Consider the following 19439-nt stretch of genomic DNA (forward strand, 5'->3'; position numbering starts at 1 on the left):
CAGGGGCAAGACAACAATGAAAGTGATGGGCCACAGAGTCCAAGGTGGAGAGGAACAGAGGTAAATGAAGGGGAAGAGTATAGGAGAAAGTAGTCAGGTTAAAACTCCAGAGGAGAAGTCTTGTATTTAGAGGAATGATTCCCAACCAGAGGAAGACTGTTGCCCCCAGGAAACAGTTGTCAATGCTTGTGAGCAGTCTGGATTGTCATAAAAGGGGTTGGGAGTCTTGCTGACATCTAGTGGGTAGAGAGTACTAAAGTCCAGTCTGCGTCTCAGTCTATTGGACAGATGCTGCTAAACATCCTGCAGTGTGCACGTCAGCCCCCCACAGCAAAAAGCCATGTCGCTGAAAATGCCAATAGTGCTAGGGGTGAGAAACCATGGTTTGGAGTATAGGCAGACATGGTAAATGTGTGCAGTGAACTTGCAAGTCATTAGGGAATGGCAAGGACTGTGGTAAAGTGTACGGTGCATGACCTATCTGAAGGGGTTCAAATGCTTTAAACATATACACATAACTGTGCACTCTGCAAGCTAATCAGAGTACATCTGCCTGACCAGGCTCAGCCCACAGGCTGCCAGTTGCCTTTCTCTGGACTTAAAGATTTTGACGAATCTTAAGAACTTACACACTCGGATTCAATAAGCGAGTGAGAAAACACACCCAATCAAGGTTTCCTAATGCATTACATGTATAAAGTAAACTTGAGTTTTCATCCTATGTAACTTGCAAGGAAATCCATTACATGATTGATTTCTTAAATTCTGTAAGCTGTAAGCCATGGTTTATTTTTGTCAGGTAGTGGGGCACATGAGAGCCTGCTTTTAGCTAATATTTGATGTGATTTTCTCCAAAGACAAAGCTGTTGGTGAAGCTTAGAAGGAGAAGTCCCTGAAAGAAAATCTGCATTCTAATTACTAAGAATGCATTTTCTAAAGACATTCTATAAGACAAAGAGAAAGCTTAAAAAATACCATGTGCCAGCAACATAGGTACACCAATAAGATATGTATGTGTAGAAAACTGATAGCCAAGCAAGCCACAGCATAAGAGCACCTTTGTTTTTCAGTTTGAGCCTCAGTCATTGAGTTACATTTAATAAAATTCCAGGATCATGACAGGCTTTCAGCTTTCTAGTGTGATGACTTCCTTGCAGTTGCCTTTTGCATCTTTAATCCTTATCTGAAGAAACTCAGGACATTGCTTCATGAGCAGAGTGAGAATTAGAACAGTGCTGCAACCTTTCTTTCCTCACTTACTATTCTTTCCTGAAAAGTTGTTATGCAGAAATGACGCGTGCATCTCTTGTTATCAGCTACATCAGTGACCACAGGGACAATTAGTGTTCGAAGACAGGCACAATATTTAAAGGCTGTTATCTGCTGGATTGTATCTTTGGAGGCTTTTCTGTGGGAGCGGGCATGGAGCACTTAATTTATCAGAACAAGTATGCAGAGATGTGGACATTGGCCTCAGTGTGGGAGTGTCCTAGGCTCACCTTCCTGAGCATCCACAGCAGAAAATGTATGTGACCGCTTCAGGATTCAGTCATGTGTTTGAGAGAGGAATGCAGTGCAGTTTTTTCCAGAAATCTCCCCAGTTGACAATATTTTCAAAGGAAGCCTTCAGATATTGGCTGCAATTTTGCTCTGGGCTCCAACTCTCACCCAGGGGGTGCTCCCAGCCTGGATTGGGCTTGGCTTGGTGGGGAGAGATTGGGAGTCTGCCGACAGTGTGGGATACTTGTGGTACTCTTCCCCAAGAGCAGGTGCTTTGGGGTTCAAATCTCCCACTTCAAAACTGTTAAAAAAAAAAGGGGGGGGTCATTGTCCCCACTGAAATGAAAGAGAATCAGTCGTACCCTAAGACACTTCGGTATGGAACAATTGCTCTCCTGTCCCCAGCTGGAGCTATGTTATTTATTCTTGCGCCTATTTATGTATTGTCTCTTTTTCCTGGGTACAGTTTAGCCAACTGGTTAAGAGCAATTAACCACTAACTACTTTCCTCCCACTGGTTCTAATCCCAACTCCACCACCTTCTTACTTTGGGTTGTTTAGGAAGCCATGCAACCTATTTGGTCTCCAATTTCTTCTTCATAGAAATGGGAGAAATAATAATATCTACATTATTAAGTGCTGAGAGAATTAAGCAAGACAATACTTACAAATTGTTTAGACCTGGAACTGACACGTAGAAAGTGATTGATAAATATTTGTTGAGTGGAAGAAAGAACATTGAATTAGGAGCCCAGTGTCTGCATGCAAGTAGAGGAGTTCTAAAATCGCCTGGGAGTAATAGGAGATGGTGCATTTCCGTGCAAAAGAAGAGACCTGTTTTTTTTCAGTCAACAACTTTGAACACTGCAAACATGAGTTTATAGACCTCCTTTATGGTGAAAGTTAGCAGAGCTATTTCAGGGTCTGGTCTCCCCTTCCATGACTTTGCCCCCTTCTGTTGCTCATACTCACCCCTTCAAGCTTCTCTTACACTCATGACGGTTTTATAAATCTGAGCTTCTAAGCTTGGCAGCACAGCCTACTCCAAAGGAGAGCCATGAATGTGGGAGGAGCCTGTCATCCAAGCTGTGTTTCTCTTCACGATTGAATCTGGGAGGGGCTGATTGTCAAGGATGAAGGGAGGTGAGCCCCCAGTCTCAGCATCATCAGGGAGGGAGCTGGAGTCTGTGCCCCTCGGGACAGACGATGGTGTTCCTTTTCTTATGCTTTTTAGAGGAGCCTCACTGCCTCCCTGAGTTTGGGATGGTGATGCTGTGCTGCCAGCATTCTTAAGGATGGGAATGGGAACCGGCCTGGCTGATTAATCCCTGTTACTTTTGCATCCAATGAGAATTAGAACTTTGACTGGAGACTATAGACAACAATAATTTGCATGTAGGATAACATCTGCCACCAAGTAGAATGAGTCAATTCTCATGACGCCAGGTTTTAGTTCGAGAAAATCTTTTAGAGACGTGACCTCTGGTTTTTATTTTGGAGGAAGAAATGCACAGTAGTACAAAGTTGTCCCATACTTGCTGGGATCATTCCTGCTCTGTGTAATTCTGACACCACTGAAACGAACACCTTCTCAGCCTTTTCTTCCGTGGACTGCAAGGCAGACCAGCGGGGGTTACCAGTGTGGGCTTCAAAGTCATGAGGTCCCTGCCCTGAAGACTCCTCACAGGTGGAATGGCCTTGCCAAGGCTCAACCTCCTGTGACTCTAAGTGAGGGAGAAGAATCGGCACTTCACTGAACTTTCCTCTGGAAAGAGGAGCTTTCCAGAGCTTTTGCCCTGAAGCTGCAGCTTGTGAGTGCAGCACATGAGTGAGTGAGTGACCTCTCCCCACGTCAGAGCAGCTGAGAAAATCCTGAGCACTCAGGGACAGAGGACATAGATTGATGTGCACATCCTTGCATGGATTTGCATCCGTCTCAATAGCTAATGTAGGCGGTGATAAAAATGGCTCCCGAATCAAAGCGGCTGACAATAGTGGTTTCTCACTCGTATTTGTCCACTGTAGGGGGACTGCCACTTTGCACCATGAATGGGACCCAGGCTCAGAGTCACTATCTGTGACACGGCTGATCCCAAAGAGGAGGGAAAGGAAAGCATGGTGAGGCCCACAGTGGCTCCTGAAGCTTTTGTTAGAAGGAGCACATATCGGCTGGGCGCGGTGGCTCAAGCCTGTAATCCCAGCACTTCGGGAGGCCGAGACGGGCGGATCACGAGGTCAGGAGATCGAGACCATCCTGGCTAACACGCTGAAACCCCGTCTCTACTAAAAAGTACAAAAAACTAGCCGGGCGAGGTGGCAGTCACCTATAGTCCCAGCTACTCAGGAGGCTGAGGCAGGAGAATGGCATAAACCTGGGAGGTGGAGCTTGCAGTGAGCTGAGATCCGGCCACTGCACTCCAACTCCAGCCCGGGAGACAGAGCGAGACTCCGTCTCAAAAAAAAAAAAAGAAGGAGCACTGCTGCTCACTTGTCACTGGTCCTCCCAAGGTTCATTGCCTCCCGGGGGCACAGGAGGGAGGGGCAACACATTTCAGAACAACAGTCCAGTCCCTTGCAAGTGTAGTGTGTACATAACTGCATCATGTATCTGTCATCTGTAGCATGGAGTTGCTCTGAGGGATTGCATTTGAACATAAAAAGTATTCCATTTTGCTCCTTGGGACCTTTCGTCAAATCGATACCAATGTGCTGCCACTTTTTCCTTCTTCTTATCTCCTGCTGTCAATGGTATTATCAGCATCTCCACCTTGTCCTCCCCCTCAGAAGAAATCCAAAGGCTGGCGCCACCACCTGCCTGTGCCTGGCCATCTGTACCTTATGTTGAGGGTTTTTGGCCAATGCCCAGGAGCATGGTCTGTCTTCACCCATTCTCTCCCCAGCATGCCTCCACTGGCACCGCCATGTCAGGCCGGATGGCGTTGCTTACCTGTGGATGGATACTGTTTGAGAGGCAAGTCCAATCAGACTTGGCTCCCCTCTGCAGCATTTTGCTTTTTCACTTTATGGTGTGTGAGTGTGGCGGTCTTGTTTACAGGAGGAGATTCCCCTTTGGGTGGTTTTCTCACACTGGTGCTGAGCTGTGCTTGCTCAGGCTTTGCAGCTGCACCAGCCTGCAGGGCTGACTTGGGTGCTGGTGCGCCACGAGGTGCCCTGTGCCTACCCCAGGGAACACAGCTGCAGCTCTCATCTGAGGACTTGCATAGACTGTTATCCAAGGATTGAATATTTTTTCACCTTTTGTGTGATTCTCATTTCCCTAGAGGCTCTATTTTAGAGAATTGAATTGACCGTTGATGATAAACAGTTCTAGTTTAGAAATACCAATTTACTGTCATCAGTGACCGTAGACATACTTTATAATGTGACTTGATTAGCACTTTCTTCTCTGTTAACTGAAGAGTCATCCCGTGTGAGTGATAATTTCATTCTTTCCACCATCTTTTAACAATATACTCTCTAAAAATGTTCTGATCATCTCCTTGAACCTGCAAATCCAGCTGGATGGAAACAGCTGGCTGTGAAGCTGGAAGATGAGTTCCATCCAGTCTCAACTCGCAGGTGATGACCACCTGCCTTCACTCCCTCAGAGCCACATCTATGTCTGTTGTGCCTTTTTTTATTTTTTGTCAAAACATGTATAAATCTAAATGATATTGTATGTGACCAGGGTTTGTTAAGTGAGAAAATAAGATATGTATGCAAGGAAAGCACTTGCTGTCTTATGAAAGGGGCACCTGATTTGCTGAAGTGCGTAGTGATTTTAATTTGCACAAAGCATTCCAGTTTTCTGGGCTGTGAAAGAAGCAGGTTGACTTTCCCTCTGCACACAGATATGAAAACACTGCTCTTTAAAGTCACTCCTCAGTAATCTCAGCCCTTCTTCATCCTCCTCCCACAAGTCAGAGACACTGCAAGGAACAGACAGCCCAGACTCAGCCTCCTCCCTGGGTGCTTGTTCTGGATCTCACTTGGAGTCTCCTTGCCCTCAGGCCATCTGGACTTGCAGTCTTCACCACCGTGTGGGGATTTGAGCACTTGAGTTCTTTCCTCTGCGTGGGGCTAGTGGTTGGGCACTCGGGTGCAGCAGGATGTAGTCATCTCTAAGACAGTGGAAGGTTAGTTCCAGAAAGGGCCCCCCATGGTTCTTCAAAGGGCTGTGCTCTTACATGGACATGGAGGCCTTCAACTCCATAGCCAACAGACCTATTTTCCAGATGACCAAGCTGGGCCCCAAAGACTGACTGGTTTGGGTGAGGTGTCAGAGAAGGGGCAGAATCCCGTCTTCTCCTACCTCAGAACTATTTCTGCTGCAACGCCTTCTACTCTCCATCCCATGTGAATATGATGACCAATATTTTTTTTTTGTAAAAGTCAAAGAAAGATAAAGCAAGACCTTTCAAATAGTAAGAGTTTTCATTGATTGATGTGAAACAAAAATTCTACTGAGGGACCTAAGAGAAAAAGCTAAATTTTGTAATGGGAAACAGCGGCAGTAGCAGTTGTTGGGAGAAGAGGGAGGTGGAGGCTGAGGCAGGAGGAGGACCATTATTGTCTGAGTCTTGGAGACGTGGAGCCTGCTGCAAGGGAAGATGTGTAACAGGAGCTGGGGGAGGTGCTATTGTCCTCTATTTCTGTCACCTATTTTCTCAGGGCAGCATAGGCAGCATTTCATGTTGATGGACAACTAGCTTTTTGATACTGCAGGACATTATGAAATGACTTCTGTTTCCTAAGTACGTGGATGATGGAGCCATAAGTGGCCTAATGGCTGCTTAGGGATCTGGTGTTTGTCCACTCTGTTAGCTTCTTTCTTTTAGAAGGAGAAAAACGTTTAACATCTTTTCTGTTTATCCGATTAATTTAGCATCCTGATGTAATTGAAATTACATTTAAAATAAGAATTAAAAGAGAAAAACTTAAAGATTCGTATGAAAAGAGTGTTTCATTGTTATCCTCCCTTCTGGAAAGTAAAGCAGCTTTACGTATCTATTCCATGCATGGTTTATTGAAGGGGCAGGGTATAATATGTATAATATATACTATATCTTAGCTCAAAGTTTAAGTACAAGTCTTCTTTGCTTCAATTGGATTTTCCTACCAATCGAAATAGTCTAAAGAAAGACATAAAATATAGTTACAATCTCTGCCTTGCTTCATTAGTTTAGAAACACTTCAGAGCTCAGATTGTTCTGAACTTTGATCACTAGTACATTGAAATTTACTAAATTAACTCTACATCTCTTTTATCAGACACAATTTAAAAGAACAAGTTCTAAGAAAAATATATTGCTAATGAATAATCATTGGAGGTTTAACAAAGGGATGTGTTAAATGGAACCCCCAAATCAAGGGCAAGTTATTAATCAGATAACCTTTGAATATGCCAGAATTAGACAAATTGTCAGTAGTTACATGAGCTTTACTAGAAAGAGAAAGTAATAACCAGTGTGCATCAATCAGTTTAATGACAACTTAATTTTTCAAAAGTATCCCTAAGGAATTTCTCCAAAAAACTTGGGAAAATAATGTAGCTAAGTTATACCCAGTATATTAAGCACTTAAGTGTGTGTGTTGCTTTCGGAAAATTTGGCAGGGCACACAACTACTTTTGCAAAAAGCTAAAATATTAATGGAAGTATTAACATTGTCAGATTTTACAAATTGGATTGAAATTTATCATGTGTGCCATAATAGTGGGCTTTTCCTTCAGAACATTTTTAAAGGGGAGAAAGACAAATGTAAAAGAAGGAGTCTTGCTTCACCACTTTTGAGCTCAGGCTTTTTTCAGAAACTCAGTCAATTGCCCAGCACTGTGATCACCTAGAGGGCACAGGCACACTCAAAGCATGGAACCTGAGCTGTCACCAGGTGCGGTGCTATCTACCATCCACCAGTGGTGCCAGCATTAAATGATGGGAGGAAGGTTTGAGGTCTTTTATTTGGCTGGTTGGCAGTTACCAGCATCTTCATTTCAGTCTAAATTCACATGGATTCTTTAACACTTCCAACAAAAGAAAAAAATTCTTGTTTTGTACAACATATGAAGTTTACTTTCTATATTTTTTAAACCGCCTATTAAAAGTCAGTCATCCTTCTACATTTGGGTCTAAAATAAAGATTTTAACTTACATTTGGTTGTTAAATGAGGCTCTGGGTGTGGAAAAGGATTACTATATTTGATTCTCCTTTTTTGATCATAGAATCTGTATCTTTCAGGAAGGACCGGCTCTGTGTGATTTGGGGTTTAGCATAATCTTATTACAGAATATAGGAGGAGGAGAGGTGATGCTTGGAAATATCTGTTAGGTTTACCACAAGCAGATCCTAAGACAAGGGTCTGGGTACAGTAACTTAGTTGGGAAGTGGTTCTCTTTAGCAGGGTGAGGGCGTGGGACCATGAGGTCAGCTCCCTCTAAAGAGGGAGGTCAGCTCATCAAAGGGGCTGATGATGGAAGCAGGGCTCAGTCTTGCCTGGGATTCTCTGAGGGATGTACTGACCATGCTCAGATTCCCCACTGAGGGATGTTGATGCAAAAGCTGGAGTATTTATTCATCAGCTACCTCTTCGTTAGTGGACACACAGGAAACCATACATTCAGGAAGGAACAATCTACAGTGACCCCCAAGCAAGAAAGAAGGGAAATATGGGTATTGACAGCCTTGGCTATAAGAAGCATAGCTAGAAACTCATGTAAACACTGGGAACATCGACTGACTGTTTTAAATTCAATGGAAGATGGTATTGAATCCACGTACACACAGATTGTCATCATAAGCTCTGCTAATGGAGAGTTATGCACACTGTGCACCTGTGGCTTGGTGCATTTCATTTTGTCTCAGCCCTTGACTCATCGCCCATCAGAAAGAGTCCAAAATGGGTTTTAACCTAATCAAGCCAATCTTAAGACATCTCTGTAGATGCACAGATTCTACTGGAATTTCCAAATAGATAGCCTAGATCCAGACCCATAATTATTTATAGTCTACATGTTAATATTCCTTATCACTGCTTTAGAAATAACATTTGTTTTCAACATCTACGTGCTTGGATTATGACAAATTCAATGGGAAACCTCAAAGCTACATGCCTCCCTTCTCCCATCAGGGGCTCCTCTGTTCATGTCTGAGAATATGACCAGTCAGGTCTCCTGATTTTTTTTTCTTTTGAGACAGAGTCTCGCTCTGTTGCCCAGGCTGGAATGCAGTGGCACAATCTCGGCTCACTGCAACCTCTGCCTCCCAGATTCAAGCGATTCTCCTGCCTCAGTCTCTCGAGTAGCTGGGACTACAGGCACCTGCCACCACGCCCAGCTAATTTTTAAAAATATTTTTAGTAGAGACAGGGTTTCATCATGTTGGCCAGGCTGGTCTCGAACTCCTGACCTCAGGTGATCTGCCCACATCAGCCTCCCAAAGTGCTGGGACTACAGGTGTCAGTCACCGTGACTAACCAGGTCTCTGATGTTTGTGGATAGAAATTTCACACTTTCCTCACCAGTTTTCCTCTATTGGTATGAATAGACTTTGGACATTATAATTCCTTTGTATGTAATATCTTGGCCTCAAATCCAGTTATTCCATCTATTAATCAATAAACAGAAAGAATAGGAAGTGACCACCCACAGGGTGCCTCACTGTACTGTACGCTCAGGACCTGCAGAAATGGAATTCAGTGGAGGCAATACTAGCAGAACTCAACCCCTAAAATTTACAGGACAACTTCTATCTGCTAAACACTTCATGGATAATCAAACTCGTTTGATTACCTTTAGAGTTTCCCAAAGGTCTAACAATTTCATGAGTCACAGAGGCCAAAGCATAGAGAAATTGAAGACAAGTGGCAAGTTTATGCATTTGGGGGATGAGTAGCCAAATGTGAGTAGATGACAGAGTAGTTATTTATACCAAAATGATGAAAGCTAGCAATTGAAGTGCCATTAACTTAGAACAAACCCCCTGGTTTTTTCAAGTGGGCTCTGAGAAGAGAGTGGGATCAGGCCATGCCCTTTCAAAAGCGCTAATGGTAAATCAAAGAAGAATGTGACAGGGTCTCTGGTATCATATCATTCATAAGCAAAGCTTCAACACACAGGGCACTTGCTGTCAGACGAGACTAGACAGACAGGGTGGTGTTTGGAAGAAGCTTAATGCCTGACTCTTGGGAAACAGAAGGGCAACCAAAGCAGAGTCTCTGCATCCTTCTTTAATTTACCATTAGTGCTTTTCAAGGGCATGGCATTTATTGGTCAAAGATGGGTACTTTCTGAATAAGTGAATGAATGAATGAACAAATGATCAATGCTCAGTTATGCCAGTACATGGAGAAACTATCTGCTATACACGGAGGTTCCCCCATGGGCACATACTGTGTCTTCTGCTGCCTTTGCACTTGTCTTTCCTTGGAGGGATGAGCCGGGGGCAGGCTCATCAGAATGCACTCCTGGCCCACCCTCAGCTCTCTCAGTGGAAATTTCCAACAGCCACCCAAGCGATGTGCACTAGGACTGGACAAAGAGATGGACACCTGGCCCTGTGAACCTGAAAGCAAATCCCAGCTTCCCCTCCTCCCCTAATCCCTCATCAGCCAAAAAAAGAAAAAGAGAAAGAGGGACAATGTGGTAGATAAAGATGTCATAGATAAAGTGTTTCATTGAACAAATATTTGTTTATCAACTTGAGTATTAGTTGCTAAACTCTACAATAGCTAAAGAATATGATGCTTCTAAAATGGATTAACATTAAAATACTCCAGGATGGATATATATCCTGAAGATTACCCTTCTGTTAGAGTTTCCTCCAAAAACTATTGTGTATTTTCATTGAGGAGAATGAGAAAATGCCACTCTAACTAAAATAAGTTTATGTTAAAATGAGTATAATATTGTTTACTAATATTTATTGTTTTCTGAACTTACTGAATATAAAGACCAAAAATACTCAAAAAGCTCATATGTTATCATTTCCTGGTGTTCCACCTGTAGTTTCTTATGGATGACATTTTACAGAAGCTAACACTTCTGACTCCATTTTTATAATAGCTTAGAATTACTAAAGAGGATTGGGTGCTTATCATAGAGGAAATGAAATCTTTGAAAGTATTTATCTTATTTAAGAAATGCAGACTAGGTGGACTATCAGCTGTCTTTCTTAAGTGCAAGAAAGCTAGCTTTTTAGCTCTGAAATGAACAAGCAGGTGAAAATGAGTGTTTTCTATCTTAGACTGACCAGTGGTTTCTGAAATTTTAATATTGTTTCTGCTTTGCTACTTTAAAATCAAAATAGATTTAAAAATCTCTGGGGAAACAACTTTGCTTTCCTTTATTCTTCATGCTGAAGAACACACACTTAGAATTCAATAAATAATATAATAATACACTCTGACCTTAGAAAATCTCTTTTTATTCCCAATATATATTTCTAGAATCTGTATTTTAGCTTCTAGGAAAGAATTCCCAAATTGGCCTGCTACAAATCAGTGAGGATCTCCAGTGTCATTTGGTCACCCCCCGAGTTGTCTGAGAGACATTTGTTCCTCCTTCCTCACCTTGTGCAGGAGCGGCTTCTGCTCTCCCTGCTGCCGGCCCACATCGCCATGGAGATGAAAGCGGAGATCATCCAGAGGCTGCAGGGCCCCAAGGCAGGCCAGATGGAGAACACAAATAACTTCCACAACCTGTACGTGAAGCGGCATACCAACGTGAGGTACGACGCCGTGCTTGCTCCTTGGCTGGTCTGGGAGCCTGTTTGCCTGATTGGAGACGTTTTGCCTGGGATCTCACATCTCATATCACTGTCTCTCCTTTGTGACAGTGGGTCCTTTGCAGGGGAAATAATCAGCCAAATTCTGCCACCTCACTCACCTGTTGCTGCCTCTCGGGGCCTTCACGTTAAGATGAGAAAATGGGATGCTGTTTACTGTATTGGATTGAGTTGTCCTTCACAGCCCTGGCTTCTGTGGCCAAGCATCCGTCACAGAAAGGAGTGAGGGGACAGCGGGGCCTTCATTCTGGAAACCCTGTGGTCAGATTGCAGTAAGATTGGAGGGAGAGTCTGTGGGATCTCCAGGCACAAAGACTGAGTCCTCCAAATAGACTTTGCAGGAGCAGGGCCTCTGTGAAGACAGCACATCCCAGGGAAGCTGGGTGTTCTTCTCTCCATCAGCATGATGAGTTTCTCAGATCTGGAAAACCAGTGACCAATGTCACAGAACAATGATGTGCACCTTAGCTAATTTACCGTGAAAGTTATTGCTTTTCTGAGACTGCTGTACTCATATCTACTTCCCAGCAGTCATTCTGGGAATTACAGTGCCTAGGAAACTAACATGTTATCTTCATGGGATTATAGTAGGGAAGGAGACTGGTGTGAGGCTTCTGTCTCCTACGAGCTCTAGAGAGGAATTGTGCGGAGGCCTCACTTCAGGCTGGAGAGGATCGTCCCTCCCATTTCTCTCCTGCCCCTGTCTCCGAGCTACAGCAGTGCAAGGCTCACCCAGACTATCTTGATTTCTGTGTCCCTCCCTTTCCCAGTACCACTTCTTTTGGTGGTTTGTTCTTCATCCACTCAGTGTGTTAATACACTGCTTTGCATTCTAGCTATGTGTATTTGTCCATTCTTGCACTGCTATAAAAAACTACCTGAGACTGGGTAACTTATAAAGAAAAGAGGTTTAATTGACTCACAGTTCTGCAAGCAGTACAGGAAGCATGGCTGGGGAGGCCTCAGGAAACTTATAATCACGGCAGAAGGTGAAGGGGAAGCAGGCATATCTTATGTGTCCAGAGAAGGAGAAAAAGAGGGAAGGGGAAGGTGCCGCACACTTTTAAACAACCAGAACTCGTGAGAACTTACTCACTGTCATGAGAACAGCAAGGGGGAAATCTACCCCTCTGGCCCAGTCACCTCCCAGGCCCCTCCTCCAACACTGGGGATTACAACTCGACATGAGATTCGGGTGGGGACACAAATCCGAACCATATCACTGAGTTATCACCATAAGTAACCCGTGCATGTATCGGACCTCATTTGTTATGTTTTGATGGTCTTAGTTTAGTCGTTAGAGTTTTTAGAAGAGCCAGGCTGCTTCAGGTCTATGTTTTTTGAAGCTTGTTAACAAGAAACAAATTTAGCTGTTACTTAAAGGCATTGCTAGGACAAATCTCGTTTGACACCAGATTTTAGAAAAGCTATATAATACCCAGGCATATACAGATGTCAGTGTGATACAGGAAACTCATATCAGGAAGGAGGTAACAGAAACACATTTGTGTATGAATGGGAACTAAGGAAACATGACTGGATGGATACATAATAGTAAAAACTAAATACATTCAAAGAAAGTTCACACATGTTAAGGAGTAAAATTATTTAAAATACTGGCTTGCCTTCAGGTTTGTGAGCATTTTGCCTATACAATTACAGAAGAAACATTTAGTTATCTAAGTGTATTATGCTATTAATGGCTCTTTCTAGCCTTAAATGTCTGAAATTCAGCAATGCCCCTCCCATCTTGGGAAATATTTTTAAGTCAGTTTTTGACCACTCAAGTGTACCTGATACCTTGGCCTTGTCCTCCCACTTAAAGAATTTTCGCATCCCTTTGTCTCATGACATTGCATTCCCTTAGTTTTCTTCTGACAGTCTGTTTTGTTCTTTTCTTTTCCCTAAATTAAGTCTGTCCTGTAAATGAGAATATGTTGAGGGCTCTCTCTTACCTCCTCTCTGTTTCTCTCCAGTCCTCTTCCAGGACTTTAATTCCCACCTAAATGATGCTCATACACAGGCCTCAACCATAGTTTTCCATACTCATCTACTTAATGTGTATCTAAGACACCACCATCAAGCACAGCACAACCAAAGTTGGACTAGTCATCTTCCTCTACACACTTGCTTTGATTTGCACAAACCTAGATTTCTGAACTCTATCGCTCAGCCAGATATAGGATCTTCATTTTCAATGCTTCCCTCTCCCAGACAACCCCTGCTACAACATCAAATTAGTGACAAATCAGTTCATTCTTCTTCCTGTCTCCCACGTCTGTCCACTTCTATTTCACCACATTATAGACCTTCAGTGGGGCTCTCCAGGATTCCAAGGATATTGCTCTAACTGACCTGCCTGCGTCCAGGTTGCCACAGCAGGAATGATCTTTCTAAGGTGGCAATATGGTCAGGCTCTAGGTGAGGTTTTCTTCCTCTATGGTCCCATAAGTGCACTGTACTTTCTCTACCATAATCCTTTGCAGCTTTGTGCCTTGCAGCACAATTGGCTGCTTTTTTTTTTTTTTTTTGAGATGGAGTCTCACTCTGTCACCCAGGCTGGAGTGCAGTGGTGCAATCTTGGCTCACTGCAACCTCCGCCTCCCGGGTTTAAGCAACTCTCCTGTCTCAGCCTCACAAGTACCTGGGATTATAGGCACCTGCCACCGTGCCCAGCTAATTTTTTAATATGTTTTAGTAGAGACGGGGTTTTGCCATGTTGGCCAGGCTGGTTTCGAACTCCTGATCTCAGGTAATCCACCCACCTTGGCCTCCCAAAGGGCTAGGAATACAGACATGAGCCACCATGCCTGGCTGCCTGCTTACTTTTTTAATCCCTTTGCTGCAAAATAACCTCTGGACCAGCTTAAGCTATCTGCAGGTAGCCTGTGTCAGAGCTGCTTTGTTCACTGTACGTTTTGAGCACAAGAAGCACTGGAGACGATGTGAACAAGAAGGAAGTGGGGTCAACTGCCCATCCACATGTGCTACCTCCTGATACTGCTCTGAATCAGGGACTCTTTCTCTGAGCGAGCATGGTTCATCCTTCCTCTTGCACAATGGCTCAGCACTTGTGATACCTGCCACTGTAAGTCAGCATGGAAGAAATAGGGATGATTTCTCGGGGATCATCTGAACAGAGTGGAGGGCAAAGCTGCCCTCAAAACCCTGATTTTCCTGTAACCATCAGAGCTCTCCCATAGGTCGTGTCCATCAGCAGAGGAGCAAGTATTTCCTCTAAGGTGCAGCCACACATCCTGGGCTTAGCAGAAGGAGCAGAGTATGGCCAACAGCAGAGTCTTGCCCTGCTCTGGCTGAGACCCTGCTGACTGGTGCCCCTGTTTGTACTTTTTTTTACTGTAAAATATGCATAGCATAACATTTACAATTGCAATCGTTTTTAAGTGTACAGTTCAGTTGGATCACGGACACTTATGCTGTTCTACAGCCATCAATATTATCCATCTCCAGAACTTTTTCTTCATCCCAAACTAAAGCTCCGAACCCGTTAAACAACTCCACACCTCCCCCTCCCCCAAGTCCCAGGCAAGCACCATTCGAATTTCTGTCTCTATGGTTTGACTATACTGTGTGCCTCATATATGTAGAATCATACAGTATTTGTTCTTTGCACCTGGCTTCTTTTACTTAGCATAAGGTTTTCAGGAGTTTCAGCACAGGTCAGAACTTCATGTCTTTTAAAGGCTGCCTGACATTCCATTGTATGGATAGACTACATTTTGTTTATTCATCCGTCTGTCGGTGGACATTTGGTTTGCTTTCATCTTTTGGCTATTGTGAATACTACAGCTATGAACATTCATGTACAAATATCTATTCAAGTTCCTAATTTCAGATTTTTGGATATATACCCGGAAGTGGCACTGCTGAATCATATGGTATTTTGTTTAATTTTTTTGAGGACCAACCATATTGTTTTTCAGAGTGGCTGCATCATTTTATGTGCCTACCAGCAATGTACGTGTACTCCAGTTTCTCCAGGTTCTCATCCACAGCCATTATTTGTATGTTTTATAAGAGCCATCCTAATGGCTGTGAAATAGTAGTTGTTTTTGTTCCGTGGGACATCTTAAGTCATACATATTCACTTTGTGAATCTCAAACCACCTACAGAAATTTAGGCTTCTTTATAAGACCTTGATACAAATCAAAAAATGTGTTATTGTGTAGGAAAAGTTGCAGTGTGCACACAGGTGCTGTGTTTTCCTGTTTTAAACACATGAAAGCTCTAGGGAATCTCACACTACCTTCCCTAGTGTGTACATTCCATGAAGGGAGCTGTTCTGCCATTTCCTAAGAGTGACCTTCCTGGCCTCCTCAGTGTCCAATCTGCCCCTACCCTTCTCTCTCACAACACTGTCTCGTTTTCCTTTGTAACCCTTTTTATGATTTGTAATTGGACATTTGTTGATGTCCACATTTGTTCAATACATCGCCCCAGCTAAATTCTGAACATCAGGAAGACATTCCATGTCTGCTTCATCCTGGCAGATAGGAGGGATTCCAGAATCATTTAAGGAATCTTTTGTAAAAAGAGGATTATTTTTCCAGTTTCTTCTTTGACTCAATATAAACAGAATTGTTTTTTTTTAATTGTTTTGCTGCTTCACTCCCCATCTTAACTACAAAAGTTTAACCTCAAAAAACGTTAATTAACAAGTTTTAAAAAATGTGTATATATTCTTAATTCAAAAAATGACATCTTACTCATGAAAATATAAACAAAATTACATGATTTTAATGGCAAAATTATTATTACTTTCTTAAAAAACGGATAAACTGGAAAACTCTGTCTCCCCACCTCCTTTCTTCCCACAGCATCTTATACGCTGACATTGTTGGCTTTACCCGGCTGGCAAGTGACTGCTCCCCGGGAGAACTAGTTCACATGCTGAATGAGCTCTTCGGAAAGTTTGATCAAATTGCAAAGGTGAGTGTTATGGATTCTCTTGCTCTCTGAAGATTTCTAAACTCTTGGTTTCATTTTTCTTCATCCACCTGTCAATAGCTTACTTTTTCATAAAAGCATCCTTTAGGAAGGTTGTTTGTAAAAGTTGTTGGATTTCTTTGCTATTGATCTTTCATGAGCCTCAAACCTGTCTCGGGGATGAGAAACGGCATGGCATATCATTATCACGTTTCTATCTATTTTAAAACTTCCCCCTATGTATAATTCAGCGCACATATAATAAATACATTCCAGGCAGTGAGATTCCGTTTGCAAATCCCTCTGCATGGTACTATTTTAAGGTGCTCTTTGAGGCATTTCCATGTCAAGGATCTGGTAGGGTCGTTTCCACTCCTCTAGTTGCCAACATTCTCTATTCCTATTGTTAAGCAGGACCCTGGAAGAACCCCTGAAATAGAATGGGTGTCTTCCATACAAAGCCTTTCTTACTCTTGTCTCATTTTTATCCTTTGATTCTTGTGCCACTTAAACAGAAATGGAAGTTCGGGGTCTTCCATTTGTATGCTCTTTCATGGATAATTTCACAGATAGGAATTGACAGGAAACCATCTGAAACCACACTAGACTCTATTATTTATTAGAACTGTCACAGTTGCTGGTGGCAATATCGATGGCAAAAAGTTTCTTCCTGCAAGCCCTGTACTTCTCATTAAATGTTTCTGGTCAATTCTCTCTTTGAATTGTTCCTAACAACAACAAAAATGCTTCATTATGTCTACTAATATCAGTTATTTATCTATGGAAGAATTGGTCCTAAATTTAGTTCACTGTATGATTTAGATCACTTTTCAACAAGACAGGACATTCCAGCCAAGTCTCTTAGGAAGAAATCTGGCTTGCAGATGTTAGCATGATCATTCTTGCACCAAACCCCCCAAGGTTTTTGCCTCCTGTAGTTCCGCTGACCATGACAGCTCTCATTGGAGATTGTAAAAAATCAGTTAAAGCACAGCTCTGCTTCCTTCCTTTACCAAGCCAAAGGAAGTGGGTAAGTTTTATGGGTGTTCATTTATAGGAAAAGAAAGGTTTGCAACTTACATGATGTCTTAAAAGTTTGAATTAATAAAAGGTCATTTTTGTTGGACTACCTATTCGTGTTAGGAAGACACGTTTCTATGTTGGCTGGAAACAACGTAACTCCAATGTTCAGATGACATTCTCTCCTCGACGTGCCTGTCTCGGTGTACAAGTTTCCTTCTTAGAGGATAAGGGCTCACCCAACTCCAGTTCTACCTCCTTTTAACTAATTAAATCTGCAACAGCCCTATTGCCAAACAGGTTCACATTCACAGGTATCAGGACTGGCTTTAACATGTGAATTTGGAAGGACACAATTCATTACCCGTAACAGAGGTACTCGACATGACTTCCTGTAATCAATGGAACAAAGGAGTGTACAGCCTTGGCTTTATCCATCATTGGTCAGAGGGGCAGTGTGCCTTCATCATGAGTTCATGGTTCACTGTTCAATAACGGGGGGTTCTTGTCAGCAAACCAACACCCCAGTGCATTGAGTACTGTGTAAAGCATATAACCTTACACTAAGGAACTCAAAATCATTGCCATTCACTGTAACTTTCATGTTTTTTAGTCTCAGAATATCTGTTTAGGAAGTATGGGAGGGAAGCTTGATTAACATGTAATTGTTTGCCTTTTTCTTGTTTGTGATATTGTCATCAGGAATTACTAAGCACATCATCTGTAGTACTATAGATACCTATGAAAGTACATCCTGGCTTGTGCACTGTCAGGGAAAGAAATATGCAAAATATTCAGCAAAACTAACACATGTTTGAGAAGAAGATGTGTTCACTTGATTATTTCAGATTTGTTCAGTTTATACATAAGCTTGTGTTCGTGTTAGAGGAAAAAAAATGCCCGCATTTGGTACATCTTTTTTGTTTTTATTTTTCTTTTCTTTTACTGAAGAGTCTGTAAGCTGCATCAAAGGGTTAGAAACAAATAGAGGATCAACATGTATGAATGCAGTTAATCTAAATATTAAAATATAAACACAAAACTTAGCCCAGAAAAATAATGAGGTAGTCAAATTTTACATTAAAACAGTTGAGCCTAAGATGAGAATTAACTTTTAAATTACTTGGCAGTGTTTTGAATGGTAGCTTATTAGGTGTGGTGATGTCTATCAGAAGGGACATATGTGCAGGTAAGAATCTGCTTTAGATTTAAAATAAATGAAAGACCATAAGCACAGTAGGGAAGGACATGAGATTCTAATTCACACTGAGTGCTGGTCATCATTTTCTACTCTGAAGGACTCAACTGTGCATAGAATGTTTTATTTCACCATAAATGTTTGGAGCTGCTCAGACTAAAGAGATTGGCCCCATCACCATCCTTCTCTGCTTCTATGGAGTATAAATCATTCCAGAACATTCTCCCTTCTTTCCCATTTTTTCCCCCTTTTCTTTATTTATTCCACTTTGGAAATCGGCACGTAGGGGAGAGCAGCTCATTCTGGTTGGGTAATGAAGGGAAGCCCAACTGGTTCTCGTTGCTCTCTCCAGACGCCCCTGGAATGGTGTGAGCAGAGCTGGCGCTTGATGATATTACATAAATGTAGATCATTTTGCAAGTGCTTAATGCAACTGAAATTCTGTAATTTATTCTTCCAGGAGAATGAATGCATGAGAATTAAAATTTTGGGAGACTGCTACTACTGTGTCTCTGGACTCCCTATATCTCTCCCTAACCATGCCAAGAACTGTGTGAAAATGGGACTGGACATGTGTGAAGCCATAAAGTAAGTGGACTGCTTAGTAAGCATTTTTTTATATGCTTTAAGTTCTGGGGTACATGTGTACAACCCGCTGGTTTGTTACGTAGGTGCACATGTGCTGTGTTGGTTTGCTGCACCCATCAACTCGTCATTTACATTAGGTATTTCTCCTAATGCTATCCCTCTCCAACCCCCTCCCTGACGGGCCCTTGTGTGTGATGTTCCCCTCCCTGTGTCCATGTGTTCTCATTGTTCAGCTCCCACTTGTGAGTGAGAACATGCGGTGTTTGGTTTTCTGTTCCTGTGTTAGTTTGCTGAGAATGATGGTTTCCAGTTTCATCCATGTCCCTGCAAAGGACATGAGCTCATCCTTTTTTATGGCTGCATAGTATTCCATGGTGTATATGTGCCACATTTTCTTTATCCGGT

At 42.5% G+C, this 19439-nt stretch overlaps 1 protein-coding gene across 1 annotated transcript in view; it reads left to right on the plus strand.

The window, feature by feature from the left end:
• Positions 1–19439, plus strand: part of ADCY2 (adenylate cyclase 2) — a 423616-nt gene that overhangs the window by 281580 nt on the left and 122597 nt on the right. Inside the window, exons 5-7 of the mRNA XM_023218241.3 lie at positions 11075–11223; positions 16120–16231; positions 18907–19034. Coding sequence (XP_023074009.1) covers positions 11075–11223; positions 16120–16231; positions 18907–19034 — 389 coding nt within the window. The remainder of the gene's footprint in view (positions 1–11074; positions 11224–16119; positions 16232–18906; positions 19035–19439) is intronic.

This window comes from Piliocolobus tephrosceles, chromosome 4, assembly GCF_002776525.5.
Source record: "Piliocolobus tephrosceles isolate RC106 chromosome 4, ASM277652v3, whole genome shotgun sequence".
Taxonomy (NCBI): Eukaryota; Metazoa; Chordata; class Mammalia; order Primates; family Cercopithecidae; genus Piliocolobus; species Piliocolobus tephrosceles.